The sequence below is a fragment of the Otolemur garnettii genome, unplaced genomic scaffold (assembly GCF_000181295.1).
Source record: "Otolemur garnettii isolate 467f Iridium unplaced genomic scaffold, OtoGar3 scaffold00052, whole genome shotgun sequence".
NCBI classification, from domain to species: Eukaryota; Metazoa; Chordata; class Mammalia; order Primates; family Galagidae; genus Otolemur; species Otolemur garnettii.
In genome coordinates this window covers 6753659-6772315 of record NW_003852447.1, presented here as the reverse complement: position 1 = coordinate 6772315, position 18657 = coordinate 6753659, and the positions used below count along the sequence as shown (strand labels likewise).

General features: G+C 36.7%; 1 protein-coding gene across 1 annotated transcript in view; it reads left to right on the top strand.

The window, feature by feature from the left end:
• Nucleotides 1–18657, top strand: part of NUBPL (nucleotide binding protein like) — a 205904-nt gene that overhangs the window by 36110 nt on the left and 151137 nt on the right. Inside the window, exon 4 of the mRNA XM_003791982.2 lies at nucleotides 14608–14698. Coding sequence (XP_003792030.1) covers nucleotides 14608–14698 — 91 coding nt within the window. The remainder of the gene's footprint in view (nucleotides 1–14607; nucleotides 14699–18657) is intronic.

Below are 18657 nucleotides of genomic sequence, written 5' to 3'. Positions count from 1 at the left end.
GTTCACTGACCCGGATTAGACCTTATGACTGTTTTAATTGGAAGGGAGGCAAGGGAAAGCAGAGAATCTGACATTTTCCACCTTTACCATGGTGGGAGTGGGTTTTGCCTATGAAAAGAAGAGGTAGGGGTGACAGTTGGGAAGCAACCAAAAGTGTCCACAGATGAGAATATCCCCTAATTGTCAAAAGCAAGGAAGAGATAGATTTAAGGAAGAGATCAGAAAGGAGAGAGGTATTGAAGATGAATAAAGGTTTTGGTGGTGGTGAATGAAAAAATGGTGATGCCATTTACCAAAATGAATTTCCCAGTCTAAAATGAATTCAGTCCGTACTTGTTTCACGTACTTGAATCTAAAGTTCAATATTTGGGACCCTGTAATGCCACTGTCTAATCACTAAACCAATGGAACATAGAAAAGGCAGTCGGAAGTAGTGCCCTGGTTTTTAAACGCTGCTCTAAGACCAGCACCAGCTTGCTGCATAAAAATCACATGGGAACTTGTTAGATAAATCAGAATCTTTGGGAATTGGTATTTTTAGGTCTGGGATTTGACCATAAATTTTGTTAACAAGCTCCCTAGGTGATTGTGATACACAGCTAGGTTTGGGTACTTTTGGTAGAAAAAAGTGTGGGGTTTGGATTCAGGCAAACCTGAATTTGATCCCAGCTCTTCACTTACCATGTGAGCTTCTCAAGGCACTTGACCTCTCAGAGCGCAGGTCTCTCATCTGTGTAATAATAATAATGGCGACTATACAGAGCTTTTGTGAAATATATAGAAATTACATAGGTGATGCTACTAGGAAAATGTCTGACATGTAGTAAGGATTTATTGACTCTGGCTATTATTGTGTATGTTATAGTAAGCACGGTGCATTTGATTTACAATAGAAACATAGATTTTTGTACAAAACCCAAATAGGCAGAATATAATAAATTGGTTCTCTTGTTTAGTATCCATTATTTTCTAGGCTTGAAAAATGAGTCTTTATTTTCTTAACTGCATTTTTGGCTATGCCTGTTCTCTGTAATCTATATACATATATAACTAAAAAATTGGCTAATATACTGAAACCTCGAAGTATAATTTCCGTGAAACATGCTACTTAATATTTACTTGAGGCTATTTTTCACATTGATCTTATATAAAACCTTAAACTATTCATGTTTCCTGCTTTTAAATAAACAAAAACAGAATATTAGTTCATATAAAAATTACATTGCATATTATGAATCTTTTTCCTATTCTCAAAGCTTATGTTATGTAGTTGCCTGGGTTAATAATTAGAATGTCATTTTGAATGGTTGTTTTGTAGGATAACTACTCACTGAGAATGAATGAGTATTTTCCTGCTTCAGTGCATAAAGAGGTCTTTGGTGGAAGGGAGAAAGACACAAACATTGAATACTTACTTTCTGCTAGAAATGTGACTAAATTTGTCTTACTGAAGAGAGGCAGCATGTTGTAGTGGTTACCTGCAGACTCTGAAGCCATACTGCCTAGGTTCTTACCTTATTTGCTGTGCTTTGCTACCTGACCTTGGGCAAATTACTAAGGTTTGTGTGCCCTGGTTTCTTCACTGAAAGTTACTGTATATCTGTTAATGTGTTTAAAGTGCCTGGCACAAAGTACTGTATAGCTGTTACCTATTCTTTAAGTTTTACAAGTTTACACTATAATTTTCACAAAAATCCCATATAGCAGATACTGTTTTTGTTTTTTTTTGGTTTGAAGATATCTTTATCTTATTTTTAGTAGCTATCTTCTTAATCTTTATAGGTAAGAAAACTGAGGCTTGGTGAGGTTAGTAACTTAATCCATAATCACTCATATATTAAGTGATGCTAACGTGAGGTTGTTTCTTCCTGCATTCTGCTATGCCTTTAGCATGTTAGTTATTAAAAAACTTAATATAATAGTAAGCACCTATATGATTCATATGGTATTAGGTAACATTGATTTCATTTATAAATTTTTTTTTTATTTACTACTTGGCAATAGAATTAACAGATGAACTGTTTTTGAACTTTGAGGAAGGTGTTAATGTTTTTTAAAAGATTTGTTATTGGCCCTTAATTTAAAATATTGCATCAAAGTATGACCTATAGAAATGTTTAAAAATATACATCATTTATTATAATAGCAATTTAATTGAAATTAAATATAATTTATCTAGGCTTAGGCAATATTTTCATAGCATTGTTTTGTAGGTACTCATCATCATGGTGCCTTGAGAGTTATTCATAGTCTTTGAACTTTATTTTTAATTTGCTATAGTTGTATAATTTCTGAGGTGTCTATTGTTATTTCACCTTTGTTGATGATATTAGGGATTTTAATTTTCTATTTTTGGTTAGATTGGCCAAAGGTTTATCAATTTTGTTGAATTTTTCAAAAAACCAACATTTTGAATAATTCTTTTGTTTTTGACTTCATTTAATTCTGCTCTAATTTTAGTTATCGCTTTTCTTCTGCTGGATTTGGGGTTGGAATGTTCTTCCTTTTCGAGTTGCATGAGATGTCTCTAAGTTTTGACCTCTTTTTGTTCTTTTGAGGAAGGCTTGCAATGCTGTAAATTTCCCTCTTAGGACTGCCTTTGCAGTATCCCACAGCTGTCATTCAGCATAAGGTTATTTAGTTTGCATGTCTTTATATGAGTATGCAGATTCCTGTTATTGGTGAGTTCAACTTTTATTCCATGATGATCTGAGAAAATACAAAGAATAATTTCTGTACTTTTAAATTTGCTGAGGTTAGACTTGTGACCTAAGATGTGATCAATTTTGGAGAATGTTTCATGGGCTGATGAGAAGAATGTGTATTCAGTTTTGTTAGGATGAAATGTTCTGTAGATATCTGTTAAATTCAATTGTTGTATGGTGAAGTTGAAGTCCAAAATTTCTTTGCTTAGTTTCTTATTGGAGGATCTATCCAACACTGTTATATGGGTGTTAAAATGTCCAATTATTATGGTGCTAGAAGATATTAAATTGTTCATGTCTGTTAGGGTCTCCCTTGTAAATTGAGGAGCATTCTGGTTGGGCGCATAAATGTTAATAATTGAAATCTCATCATGTTGAGTGTTTCCCTTAATAAATATCAAGTGACTGTCCTTTTCTTTCCTTAATTTTGTTGGTTTAAAGCTTAATGTATCTGCAAATAAAATTGCTACCCTGCTTTTTTCTGATTTCTGTTTGCCTGGATTACAGATGTCCATCCCTTCACCCTGAGTCTATATTTATCCTTTAAGGTAAGATGAGATTCTTGTATGCAGCAGATATCTGGCCTGAGTTTTTGTATCTAGTCAGCCAACCTTTGCCTCTTAAGATGACAATTTAATCCATTCACATTAATTGAGAGTATTGATAAACCTGGTAGTATTTTGAGTGTCACGTTTTTCTAAAGTCCAGTGGACACTTTTAACCCTTTTGCCATTGTAGAAGTTGGGTTTTGATCACAAATTTGAGAGTGAGTTTTGTTTGGTGATAGAGCATTGTGCTGGTCATTATATAGGATGGGTCTGAGAATATCCTGGAGAGCTGGTTTGGTTATGGCAGATTTCTTCAGCATGTGTAAGTCATTAATATATTTAACTTCTCTGTCATAAATGAAACTCAGTTTAGCTGGATACTGGATCCTGGGCTGAAAGTTGTTTTTTTTTTTTTTTAAGAGATTGAAGGTTAATGACCATCCTCTTCTGGCTTGAAAAGTTTTAGTAGAGAAATCTGTAGTCATTCTAATATTCTTCCCCTTGTAGGTTATGATTTTCTTACATCTGGCTGCTTGCAGGAGTTTCTCCTTCATATTAACTTTGGTGAAGTTAATTACAGTGTGTCTAGGAGATGCTTTATTTGAACTGAGTTGTGCTGGGGTTCTGAAACTGTCTGCTACCTGAATTTCAGTCTCTTGCCATGCTTGGGATGTTCTCCTCAATTATCTCTTGAAGTAGAGTATCTGTGCCTCTCAGAACATCCTCTTCTCCTTCAGGGATTCCTGTAAGGTGAATGTTTGCTCTTTTGGAGTGATCCCACAGTTCTCACAGGGAATGATCTGTTTTTGTTCTCCACTTCTCTTCCTCTTTGAGTGTTTGGGAGAATTCAAAAGCTTTGTCTTTAATGTCAGAGATCCTTTCTTCAGCCTGCTCCATTCTGCTATTGAAGAATTCTACTATGTTTCTAGGACCTCTGAGAGCTGCAAGTTCTTGCCTCAATGTGTCAAAATCTTTGGTGATTTTGTGTTTGAATTCATCGAATTCTTGAGGCAACTTTTGAATTACTCCTTGAATTTCTAATTCCAACTTTAGGTCCATTCTGTTATTCTTACTTGTAATCCAAATTCTGAATTCGATTTCTGACATCTCAGTCATTTGTTTATGAATGGGAATTTCTGTTGTGTCTCCTTTGTCCTTCCTTGGGGGAGTTGATCTACTCTGATTATTCATGTTGCCAGAGTTTTTTTGCTGACTCTGCCCCATGATTGTTTTTCACTGGCTAGAGAAGCTGGTAAGGTGAAATTGAATTGAGTGCTTCTGGAGTTTTAATTAACCAGGCCTTTACCAAAGAACTGGGACTGGTGATTGTGGCTTTTCCCCTAGAGCTTTACACAGGTCCCATTCAATATTACAGCTTGAAGCTCTGGGTTTTTGCTTGGTGTCATGGGGCTAGATGACTCTGTCCTGAATTCAGCTAGCCTCTGTCCATTCCTAGTGACTCAGTGGCTTTGGGTTGAAATTTCAGCTGTGGAGATACATAAGCAACTAAGACATCCCACCCCCCACAGGCAACAACTGGAAGAGGGGAATCCCGTATTCCCACAACAGCATAATCAGAGTATAACCTTGGTAGGTCCCCATGTGATCAGCCCAGGTTAAGAGTTCCAAACCAGTTGTTCTAGTCAACACAAACACAGATCAAGTGGGATAGTTCAAAAGGTCTCCATCAACTAGACAGTGGAGGTCCACTGGCATCTCAAGTATAACTCACTCCCGTGCTCTGTGAAATCAGAAAGGCCCACCCAGCAAAATAGTCCAGAGGGGCTGATGTTTCCTGCCCCACCTTGTACCTCCATCACACCCAAGCACTAGTAGCCCTAAGAGGCCCAGTTCCCTCCAGTGAGTAATGCATCAAGGATTTGGGCCTGCTAGAGTTGGAGGGAAGTCATTGCCTTGTTGGTCAGGCGACCATACTCTGCCCCCTTGCTGGCTGGGGAAGTTGAAGTCTGACTACCTCAGGTGCTTAGTGGAAACTTGGGAGTGTTCCAGCTGAGCTCATTCCAAACCAGAGGTGAACAAAGCAGCAAATGTTTTTCGCCCTCAGAGACTGTGCCTCTGCCCCAGCCACTCTGCTCCTCTGATATCCCTGCAATGTGAAGTCTAGCTCCCTCTGGCAGTCCACAGAGTTGGGGTGGTGTCTCTCCAAGATTTGACCCCAGCCAGATTGCTCTATTAACACTGATGCTGGGTTGGAGGTGTCTCCACTTGGGTTCCCAAGTCTCCATCTGTCGTTCAGAGACCCAAGCCTCTGCCTGCTGCTGAGTTGCACTTTTTCAGAGCCAGGCCAGACACCTTCCCCCCATGCCTTTCTGCACTGTTACCGAATTCGTAGATACAGAGTAGCTGCCTTGCCCCAGTCCATGCAATGCCCTTTCCTAGCAAAGAACGATGGACATTCTGGTCTCTGTAGGGGTTGGACTTCTAGGCTGCCAGGCAAGGGGGTAAGGGTGGACAAGAAGTTCAAAGTGCCAGGGAAAATACTTGTTCAACCTTCCTGCCAGACTAGCAGGGACTCTCTGGAGAAGGATCCCAGCTTCCAGCAACATGCTCCCATAGCTTGAGAGAAGAGAACCTCAGTTCACCACTCTCTAATAGAGATCCCACAGCAAACAAGCAACTCTCGTGGGGTAGGGGACAGACACACGTCCTCTTTGGGATGAATGCTGTACCTGAAGTTTCTTTCCTTGGAGTTGCAGCTTGCCTCAGCAGAGAACACATGCAATTATCTATCTCTTCTCTCAGCTTTGTTGGGTTCTTTCTGGCTGTTATCTCTCCCTCTGGATGGGAGCTTCTGTTGAAAGCTGGCTCCAGTCAGCCATCATCCCCCATGCCCCCTTGTTCTTGTTGAATGTAAAAATTGGAGTTAAGGAAAATAGCCTACCCGAGGATTTAGCAAAACACAAGACACATTGAAACAAAGCAAACAAATAAACAAACAAAAAAGCAACCAGACACACAGACAAACAGACATATAAACAGACAATCAGAAACACACAACCAAAAAAAGAAAAAAAAGCCTGATGTAAGCACTCACAGCAACCATAAGAAGGTAGGAAGGGAAACAAAAATATTAATAATAATTAAAGAAAATTTAACAGTATCTCCTATAAGAGAAAAAAAGGAAAAAACGCAAAGAAAGCAAAAAGAACAAGCAAAGAAAAATAAAGGTCACCAAGCACAAAGAAATTATATATATTATAAATAGTAATATAATATATATGTAAAAACATACAACTATATGTATGTCGTGGGGATCGACTTTACTAGAAGTATATTTACGTTGCAATATACCTTCTGGACAGCAGGTGGCACTGTGAGTGGTTCCTAGGCTTATACTTGATTCCCAGCTTAGATTGTTCTTGGTGGTTGTCTGGCTACCCACTTGATGCTTAGACCCTGCCAAACTATTGATTCCACCAATCTCAGAAAATCGTCACAGGCAGGTGTCACAAATTCTCCCTGCAACAGTTCCTGTGAAGTGCAGGATATCCTGGGCATGTTTCTAGTGTAGGATGACTGCCTACAGGTGAGACTCAAATCTCTGCACCTGGCCCATGTGGAAAGGTGCCTGTGGTGACCTCCATCTCTCAAATATTAAAACAATGTCTGCTTCTTATCCAGGACCTTTCCTGTGTGAGTGTCTCTCCCACAGCCTAATTGCTGTGGTGCTACTCCAGGCGGCACCCCACTTTGGCTGCCAGATTTCGCTCAGGAATCCACACTTCACCAATCTTTCCATACAACACCTAGTTTCCCCATGAAATGGGAATTGTAATCCTCCTTGGTGGCGAGGTGGGAGGGGTTGCTGCTTGCCGCACAGCAAGGAAACTTTCCTGGCAGTCTCTGCAGCTCTGGATTACACTCCAAGACCAGTCATCTGCCACTTTGCTGCACACCCTGAACTGCCACTCCACACCAGTATTCCATGCTGGGAATGATTTAGCCCTCTCACTCTCACCTGTTGTTCCGGGAGAGCTGAGCTAAACATCTATCCTGTCCACCATCATGCTACACCTCCCCGGGAACACTTTTACATTGCTGGTGGGACTGCAAACTAATACAACCTTTTTGGAAGGAAGTATAGAGAATCCTCAGAGAACTCAAACTAGAACTCCCATTTGATCCTGCAATCCCATTACTGGGCATCTACCCAGAAGAAAAAATATCCTTTTATCATAAAGACATTTGTACTAGACTGAGTGCACCTCAATTTGCAATTGCCAAAATGTGGAAACAACCTAAATGCCCACTAACCAAAGAAAGGATTAACAAGCTGTGGTATATGTATAATGTGGAATACTATTCAGCCACTAAAAAAGATGGAGACTTTATATTTTGTATTAACCTGGACGAAAGTGGAACACATTCTTTTTTATAAAGTATCATAAGAATGGAGAAGCAATAATCCACTGTACTCTATTGTAATATGAAGGCAGTAGATCAGCCAATACAAGCGGGCATAGGGGAATGAGCAAGTGGGGAGAGAGAAGAGAGGGGATTGGGGGAGTCAGTGTATGACACACCTCTTGGGAGTAGGACACATTTATAAGAGGGACTTTATCTAACAAATGCAATCAGTGTAATCTAATTCTTTGTACCTTCAATGAATCCCAAACAGTAAAAAACAAAAATAGTGTGTGTGAAGGTGTTAAAAGTAGACAGGGAGAAGAGGCAGAGTAACTATTTGAGGATGACTGTGGGTTTGCACTTTAGGGTAGGCCTTGTCCAAAATATGACACTGGAGCAGAGGTAAGAAGGAGATGAGAGTAGGCTGTGTGATTGTGTGAAGGAAGAGTATGTCAGGGAGAAGGAGCAACCAGGGCAAAGGCCACTAGTGGGAGCACACCTTCTTTCTATTTTAGGAGTGGTAAGGCTAATGTGGGCTTCTGGAGGGAGAAGTGGTGTGGAGTAATAGGTGACAAAAAATAATAGGTTTTCAAGGTAGGAGATGGGTGGGGAAGTGGCTAGATTAAAATATAGTTATTCCGGCAGCGCTTGTAGCTCAGTATATGGGGTGCTAGCCATATACACTGAGGCTGGTGTGTTTGAGCCCAGCATGGGCCTGCTGAACAACAGTGACAACTGCAATCAAAAAATAGGCGAGTGTTGTGGTTGATTCCTATAGTCCCAGCTACCTGGGAGGCTGAGGCAAAAGAATTGCGTAAGCCCAAGAGTTTGAGGTTGCGGTGAGCTGTGATGTCATGGCACTCTACCAAGGGCAACATAGTGAGACTCTGCCTCAAATTAAAAAAAAAAAAAAAATATATATATATATATATATATGTGTGTGTATATATATATGTGTGTGTGTGTATATATATATTTATGCTTCTATATCTACTGGTTCTATATCCATGGATTCAACCACCTACAAATGGAAAATAAGAAATAATAATACAACAAGAGAAAAATAAGTATAACAACCATTTACATTGTGTTTTGTATTAAGTTATCTAGAGATGATTTAAAATATATTGGAGAATGTGTGTAGGTTATATGCAAATACTATGTTATTTCATATAAGGGTCTTGAGCATCCATGGATTTTGATATTGGGGGGTGTTTCCTGGAACCAATCCCCTGCAGAAAAGTAGGGATGACTGTATATGACATGTTGAATATAAATATAAATACTAAAAAGAAAGAAAAGCAGGAAGGGGAATAGGAAATATGCAGTGTTGTGGTGTGAGGTTGCAGTTTAGATAGGGTGGCCAGTGAAGACTTGATTACATGGTGATGTTTGAGTCAAGACTTGAAGTGAGGGAGAGACCAGGTGATTACCTGATGGACCTGGATTCTTGGCTAAAGGAACAGCAACTGTAAAAAGGCCAAGCCATGCCTGTTGTGTTTAAGAAACTGCAAGGGGGAAATGTGTCTGGAGTAGAGTGGAAAGTGGAGAGTAGGAATTGAGATGAGAGAGATGATGGGAAGTGGCTGGTGATTATTAGTGTTTAGACTTTATGGTACACTGGAGGGATCCAAGACCCCCCTGTGGAATTATCTCTGGGCCTCAGTTTTTCATCACTAAAAAGTAGAAGACTAAGATGATCTCTTAGGTCCCTTCCTTCTCTAACATAGTCTTTAGTTTGAAACCTATTATTTCTCCTCCATTTCTACTTTTTCAGCTCTTTTGCAAAAAATAAGTTGGGATGCTTCTATACTTTTCATGAACTCATCTCTAGTTGTGATCCTACTGGCCAGATGAACTTTTTCCTTTATGCTGCCCTTGTTTCTTTTTATTTCATAACTGAACTTAAAGATTTGGGCAGTTCTTTGATAAACAGTAGGAAATTGTTCTCTTGAAAGTTGTTCAACCATTAGTTCTTCTAACAATCAGATTCTTATTTAATCCTAACTAATAGAATTAGGAAACTTATATTTTTCACTGCTAAGATATGGAAATTTATATGAATGGCAGCTTAACTTAAAGCTAGGCAGAAAGAGAAGAAAGAAGAGGCTTGAAATCAACTCTAATTGAATAGATACCAATTACCAGTCCAAGATTAAATGGAATTAAATATATAGGGAATCATGAGAATTTTAGCGGGGTGCTTCTATGGAAAGTATAGTCTTTAGGCATGTCTTAAAGGAATGTTTACTTAGAAGTAATTGGATGGGAGCATTCTAAGATGTTGTTTTGATGGGTTCTATTAGCAGACAACATGGATAAAAGAAACATGTCATGAAGCTTTACAGTCTGACTTAGTATAAATTCTGTAGGAAGAACAAAGGACTATCAAAACTGTTGTTGGTGTCTTTGAAATTCAACATAAAAAAATAGGACTTGGAGGCTTTCAAATTGCAGCTTTCATGCAGTAGTAATGAAACAGTGTAATCACTGTGAGTAATTCTACCTTTTAAGCTTTCACACAGTGTTATGAATTATAAAGAAACAATTCCAAAAATCTAAATTGTATCTTAGAGTTTGGTCTGTCAGGTTTTGAGTACTGTAGGAGCATGAGGAAAAGAGTACATCGTTAGATACCAACATACTAGGTTAAGTTTATGTGACATTAAAGATGACAGTCACATTTTACAATAGCAAGTTTATAGGTATTTTTGCTAATAGTAATTTTCTTTTATCTGTAGTATATTTGGTAAGCCTTAGTAGTGATTATTCTTTTGAGTCTGGCTGAAATTGAAGAAGATCTTAATTGGACCTTTCTTGACTAAATATAATTATTATAGGAAGAGTCAGTTGAAAAACGATTCATAAAATTTATCTAGTCAGACACCCAGATGCATACATTTATTATTTATAGCCTTCTACCTTGGTCATTTATTTTCTAAACAGTATAAAACTCTCTGTTTGGAAGTTTAAATTGAAAGATTATTTATACACTTAAAATAGCTTATTTAAAAATACTGGAGTAAATTATGAAAAACACATGAAGTTTATTTGGCATCTTTTGAACATTATTGAATTTTAGACTTGGAAATCTGTTTTAAATCTGTTTTTATAGTAATAATTATACTGGTCTAATAGCTATGCCAAGTGTAGGTATAATATACTTTAATTCATGTAGGCTTTGGTATTTCTGTTAATGGATACTGATTTTATTTATGATATATAAAATCTAAGCAAGACGTGCTCACTTAGTTCCAAATTGTGTGAAATGTGTGCTTCTTTTTATTTTTAAAAATTAACCAATTAAGGATGAGAAAATAAGTCTTTACTGAGATTGTGCCTCTGACACTGAAAGAGATGACTCTATCTTGCCTGCTCTTGGCTTTACCAAGATTATGTTGTTAGATGATTGAATAACTTGATCATGAACAAGTTTATTCTCTGATTGAATGTTGACAAACTGTGATCTGTAAACCATATCCTGCCTGTTTTTGTAAGGTTTACAGAAAGGTTACAGCTATGCTAATTCACTTAACATGTTGTTTATGGCTGCTTTCATGCTACAGGGCATTTCAAATGATGGTACTATTGAGTGGTTACCACAGAAATCATTTGATCCTTAGGACTTAAGATATTTACTTTTTGGCCCTTGTCTTTTGTGTCAGATTCTGTTAAAGTTCTGGTGGAGGTTTATGGTGTTAGTATATTTGTATTTAGTATCACATTCTACTTCATTCTAAGAAAGAATACTTTGAAATATGGCCATTTTGAGTGTTAGTTTCCAGCTTTCTTGTTCTTAAGTATGGATAATACCACTTTGTACTATTGCTGTGAGGAATAAATAAGAATTGTAAATAAAATGCTTAGCTGAGTGCCAGGCACCCAGAGAGAATTAAAGTAGTAGAGAGATATCATCAGGGAAAGTCTTGGCATCTGGGTGATTTAGGATGTATTTTTAAAGATTCATATTTGTCCATAGAGCCTAGTTTATGCAGGGTCTTTTATATAACATTGCTGATTAATTTCCTCCCTCTCTGCTTCCCTCCCTTTATCCCTCTCCCCTTCTCCCTTTCCCCTTTTATACATTCTCTTTCTCCTTTCCCCCCTTTATACATTCATTCCTTTTGTTTTCTTTCTGATATATGCAAGTATTGGGACTAAATTTAGGTCAGTCACTAATCTACTCCTTAAGAGAGAGAACCTAATACATACAAAATTCTCAATTGTTATTACTTCCGTTCTCTAAGAAGCAAAGGAACTCTAAAATCTTGTGATCCCTCTCTCTATTTTTATGTAATAATGTACATTGGTAGCCATCTAGGTATGTGTAAAATCCACTCTGAACCACAACAAATGTTAGGGTATCTCTTCATTTTTTCTTTCTTTCTTTTTTTTTTTTTTAAGACTATAGTGCCAAGAGTTCATCTTTAAGCAGGCTTAGTTTTCTTCTAGAAGGTGGGATAGAGGATAGATTTTCTCTAACAGTTTGAAGGAAACTTGTATTGATGATAAAATTGACTCTAGCAACACAATTATAAGAGGGACTTTACCTAACAATTGCAATCAGTGTAACCTGGTTCTTTGTACCCTCAATGAATCTCCAACAATAAAAAAAAAAAATTGACTCTAGCAATCTTTTATTAGTTAGATCACTTAGTTATGTTCTTATTTTATAAAAACACAAATTTAAAAAGCTAAGTTATGTTACTTGGCAGGTTTTGTTAGAGGATCAGTTTGAAACTTGGGACCTAACCCCTTCAGGTTATTGTAAAACCAACATTGATATAAATAAAAGAACAAAGAAAAACAATTTTAAAGTATTTTTTGTTTTTATTGGTATTATTATTTTGCAGTAATTCTTAGTTTTTATGTCATAGGAAAGATACAAAAAAGAGGCAAAATTCTAGCATAATAGGTTATTAGCAGACCTTTGGATAACAGTATTGACAATTAGCCACATTTCTAAAGGTTTTAGGAATACTTATTTGAAAATTTTGTTTTATATGTAGTAAATTTAATTTTAGTTCTAAATTTTTGTTTGTGGTTTAAAATAAAGTTAAATGGGTCACAATTTTTCATTAAATGTTCCAACAGTTTGAAAGCCAGTACCTAAATGTATTAAGCTTAAATTTTATAAATCACCATTTAAAGTATCCTTCCTATTTTCTTATTTATTTTAAGTAAGCTGACATTTGGTATAGGCTAATATCAATTCCATTGTTTTCCTCTGAGGATACTTAGCCATGTAGAGATATTAAATGGTTTTTGTTGAACTGTAGAGGTAGGACCATGAATGTGGAATTTACTTATTTTTTTTTAGAGACAGGGTCTCACTTTATAGCCTTCGGTAGAGTGCCATGGCATCACAGCTCAGAGCAACCTCCAGCTCTTGGGCTTAGGAGATTCTCTTGCCTCAGCCTCCGGAGTAGCTGGGACTACAGGTCCCCGCCACAATGTGTGGCTATTTTTTTTTTTTTGCAGTTTTTGACTGTGGCTTGGTTTGAACCTGCCACCTCTAGCATATGGGACTGGCGCCCTACCCTTATAAGCCACAGGTGCCACCCTGCTTGGCTATTTTTTTGTTGCAATTTGGCCGGGGCTGGGTTCCAACCTGCCACCCTTGGTATATGGGGCTGGCGCCCTACCCGCTAAGCCACAGGCCCCGCCAGTGGAGTTTACTTTATTTTGTGTATTCATGGAAACCAGACAACAAGTTTTAAAATGTAGTTTTGTATTTGTAAATAGGTAGGTAACATGGAAGGTGAGGGATTGGTTCAGTTTTTAAAACCTTTGTTGAGAGGTTAAGAATTTTATTCTGCCAGGGTATGAAGAGAGCAGGAGGAGAGCTGTAAGTCTTGGTGAAACATGACTCTAAGGTAGATAGTGTAAGTATTCTGTTTACTTGTATATGAGAAAAATGAATAATAGATTGGCTTGCTATATTCAAAGGAGAAAGAAGAGAGGGGAATAGAAAAGAAAAGAGTTTGGGGATAGTGAATTTTGTTTTACTTTCCTTGGCTAAGCTGCTGATGAACTGGCAGCTAGTGAAGAGACCAGTGCAGGTATTTTGCCCTTTGGCAGCTGGATGTATCATCTGAGAAAACAGTTTTAGTTGTTTACAGATCCTCCGGAAGACTTTGGGTGTTTAACTGTGACTTGTATATAAGACACTGTCTCTGTGTTATGTCTGCCTGTAGTATCCTTGTTAGCTTGTCCATCTCATTGATGCCAGATCTCTGTCAGATTTCTCTCTTGCTTTATCGTGGCCTTGTTTCTGTGATATTTTTTCTTGTTATATTTTTTCATGTGTTTGATGGGCTTTCCAAAAGCATCTTTTTGGCGTTTTGTTTGCCATTGTAAGTCATTATTTTGATACTTTTTATATGTAATTTTTTAGTTCTCAAAATCATGCTAAGATGAAAAAGGTCTTAGTTTACTGGAGACTACATGGGAGACCTGAACTATATATATGTAAAGCATATGGGGTGGTTTTCTCTAGTCAATTACCTAGAAGATATCAGTATATCAATAGAAAATATTTACCCCCAAGTTATGCTGTTTTACTTACTTTGAAAGTTTGGGTTATGATTTTGGAATATTTTTAAAATATTCCTTTCTGTAGTCAGATTCTTGTTGCTATGTGCTTCATCTTCGATGAATAGTAGGAATAATTTTTCTTTTTTTTTTTTTTGAGACAGAGTCTCACTGTGTTGCCCTCAGTAGACTGCTGTGGCATCACAGCTCATGAATTGGCCTTAAGCAATTCTCTTGCCTCAGCCTCCCATGTGGCTGGGACTACAAGGCACCCACCAGAATGCCTGACTATTTTTTTTTGTTGTTGTTGTCATTGTTTAGCAGGTCCAGGCTGGTTCAAACCCACCAGTCCTGGTATACGTGGCTGGTGCCCTAGCCACTGAGCTATGGGTGCCAAGTCAAGAGTGGGAATAATGTTATGGTAAATTCTGTTTTTATTTTTTTTTTTATAGTCAAAGGCCGTTGGTTTGTTAGATGTGGATGTGTATGGCCCTTCAATTCCAAAGATGATGAATCTAAAGGGAAATCCAGAATTATCACAGAGTAAGTAAAGAAGATATAAACACTGTGATAAAAGTTTTATTTTTCTTTTGTTCTTATTGGGTGTGAGGCATTGTGCCAGCTACCATGTATACTTTATATACAGTGATATTAAATCCTTACTTAAGTTTTTGGTAGATTCCTGGTAACTATAACTTTAAGTCAAACTATGTGTAAGGAAACCAATTTACCATAGGTTAATTGATACAAACAAGAGTTAAGTTCTTATGTTATGGGATATTTCTGGTCACAAAAACATTACTAAACATCTAAATAAAGACCCAAAATATTTCTAATACTAAACATTGAAATGGTATGAACTAAACACACATTTAAGATTAATAAAAATAAGTAAGATAATTATTTGCCCAGTGTTTGATGAATCAGTGAATGATGACAGTCATAGTGGTGGTAGGTTAAATGAAGGAGTGTCTGCAAAGTGAAGAATTTAAAGAGCACCTCCTGCCATCGTGCAGCTCAGAACCAAACAACAGTCAACATGGCATACTTGCTGAGCATGTTCATCCCGCACTGTTGTTCATTTGTATGATTACTGTGCACTTTATAGATTTTGGTTTTATCCTAATCTGTGTCTATTTATTCATTAGTTCATTTTTCAACCTGCTTATTCCCGCTCAGGGCTGCTGGGAGCTGGCACCAATCCTGGCAACTCAGGGCACAAGGCAACAAACCATCCCTGGACAAGATGCCATTCCATGCAGGGCACAGCCACACCCATGCTCGCTCATTCTGGATCCATTTAGACATGTTCATATAATGTGCACATCTTTGGAATGTGGGAGGAAACTGGAGTACCCTGTACACCCATACAGACATGCAAACTCTATATAAGCAGTGTTTCTTCATTAATGTTACAGTGAAATGTTGAATGAAACAATGTTTTTTTGAGGATCTGCTACATAGTGATACAGAAATAAGATATGGGTTTTGACGGATTTGAGTCTGTGTCATTGTGTGGGTTTTAGTAAATTGTTTAACTTTTTTATACCTCAAACTCCCATACATAAAGAAGTTTATAATTGCTGTTAGGATTAATATGAATGCAAGGCATTTAGCACAGTTCATGACACTTACAAATAATTATCAGAAATGTTAGAGCATGGGTCAGGCTCCATAGACCAGGCTTGTAATCTTAGCACTCTGGGAGGCCTGAGGCAGGTGGATTGCCTGAGCTCAGAAGTTTGAGACCAGCCTGAGCAAGAGTGAGAGCCTGTCTCTACTAAAAATAGAAAAACTAGCTGGGTGTTGTGGCAGGAACCTGTAGTCCTAGCTACTTGGGAGGCTGAATTCAGCAAGAGGATTGCTTAAGCCCAAGAGTTAGAGGTTGCTGTGAGGTATAATGCCATAGCATTCTACCCAGGGCAAAAGAATGAGACTCTGTCTCAAAAAAAAAGGTTAGATGGTTATTATTATCTCTTTACATTAAATGTGTTGTATATAGGAATATTTGAATAGAAAATATATTTGTATCAGGAGAGATGAAAATTATTTTCTGTGGTCAGATTTTTGTCAGGTTTGTCTTAAAGTACTTTAAATAACCTCCAAAACATTGGATTTGTTTCTTAGCCTCTTCATTAGAAACAAATAATTTTTTAAATAAATTCATTATTTACTGCTCTTGTTATTGCGTTTTCTCATAAAATTATCAAATATAAAGCTTTAAGATCATGAAAATATTATTATGGAAAAAGTGAAGACTTGGAAAAACTGATATTTTTTCTTAAAAAATGCTTTTATGTGAAATTAATTTATTACAATGGATTTAATTATAATAAGAGTATAAAATTGAATAATTTCTTTGGTTTCTTATTGGATTTTTTATTTTCCATGGTTCTAGGACAAACAATACTTACCGGTGGATGTTTATTAGACTATCTACGTAGGTAATAGAAGTATTTTTTGTTATCATTAAAAGTTATTTAGGGGCATTAGTGTGCTCTGACCTAATGGATGCAATGTAAGGGCATTGTGGCACACCTCCTGGGTAATGGGTTCAACTACAGCTTGGGGTTCATCTAACAAATGCAAACAATGTAACCTAATTGTTTGTATCCTTATATTAATCTAAAACTAAAAAAAAGTTGTTTACGTAGTATCTGCTGTTAAATGTGCTTTTGTTTGGGGTTTAGTTGTTGGAGTCAATTATAATGTTAAGTACCAGATAATTGTTTATGAAACAGTAAAGATTCTCCTGCACATTTTGAAGAATCACTTGAAGATCTAGTGATATTAAAATTGACCCTAGCAGTTTTATGGTAGAAGCACCCATGTACTTGTTTTCTTGTTTGATGAAAATGTAAACTTGAAAAGCTGTTTATTTTAGTTTCTTTGTTCTTATCCTTGTAGTGGAATACATACTTAGTTTGCAAATATGTGATATAAACCAAGGTGTCAAGTTTTCACAAAGATGGAGTAATGAATTTGAGTACTTTAGATGATAGATTTATTATGTCTATCTATTGATTAAAGTTATGGGAAAACTGGTGCATGCAGTATGTGATTGATGGCAAAATGGAGCCCTCCATGTCAGTCATTTCTTAATTCTTCAGTAGTCTTTACAATCTATAACAATGGAAATACTTGAAGTGAACTTTAATTTCTTTTTTTACTGAAAGCTGTAATCTTAAAATTGATGTTTGCAAATTGGCTGACATTAGATAGGCTTTCTAGTAAAGATGAGATACTAGAGATCTTGGAAAGTCTGGGAAAAAATACTTTTTTTATGTTGATAAGCTGATATATTAAATCCCCCAGAAATAAACTGATGATTAAGGTGTTTGCTTAAAAGAATGGAATCTTAAAATCCTAAATTATAAATTACTTTTTAAATCTTACAAAAACTGCTATCATTATACTAACTGGCATCATTTTGACATTTCTACATTTTATCATGTTAATTTATCCTATTGTACTATTGCAGAAAACACAATGCAATATAAAACTAACTAACCATAAGGGAAAACTATGAAAGACATGTTTTCAGCAGTTGAGGTTTTTGGGGAGATAGACCAGTGAACTGAATCTCAGCTTTATAGGTGTTCCTCTGTTCTTAGACTAAGTTGGACAACCTTAGGGGCAATGGGACTTCAGAATTGCTTCTTTGTTTTCATTATTATAACAGATGTGTGGTAATGTAGTTTTTGTCAATTTGTTTATTTAAAAATTACATATTAGGGTTGGTAGATCATATATTTGTCTACATTCTCTTCATATCCTTTTTCTTTGGAGGAATTGTAGAAAACCACACTTTTTGCAATTATGACATTATAGCCTTCATTACCAAGGGAAATTTTATATTTTATTTTTATTTTATTTTATATATACAATTTTTTGTTTTGAGACAAAGTGTCACTCTGGTGTCCCAGGTAGAGTGCCATGGTGTCATAGTTTACAGCAACTTCAAACTCCTGGGCTCAAGTGATCCTCTTGCCCCAGCCTCTCCAGTAGCTGGGACTATAGGGGCCCACCACAATGCCTGTCTAGTTTTTCTGTTTTTAGTAGAGATAGGGTCTTGCTCTTGCTCAGGCTGGTTTTGAATTCCTGAGCTTAGGCTATCAACCCACCTGGGCCTGCCAGAGTGCTAGGATTACTGACTTGAGCTGTGCCTGCCTATGTTTGATTTTTAAAAAGTGAATTCAATAATTAAAGAAAGATTTAAGTTTATAATAATTTTTTTTTAAGTTTATAATAGTTTTGGGCAGGCTGAGCATGTTTCTATAAGCTTAAAGTGACAATAGTGAATTTTCTATGCTATCATGCAATTATGGTAATGAGAAGTCTAGCTAGTTTGTAGAAAGGTATTATACTAAAATATGAATAAGATGACATTGTATTAACTGAAGATGGCCAGTCGTTTTGGAAACCTATTGGAATTTAGAATAAATGCTATGTATTATTGGACAATCTAGCATTTAAGCATGAATATAACCTTTTTTTTTTTT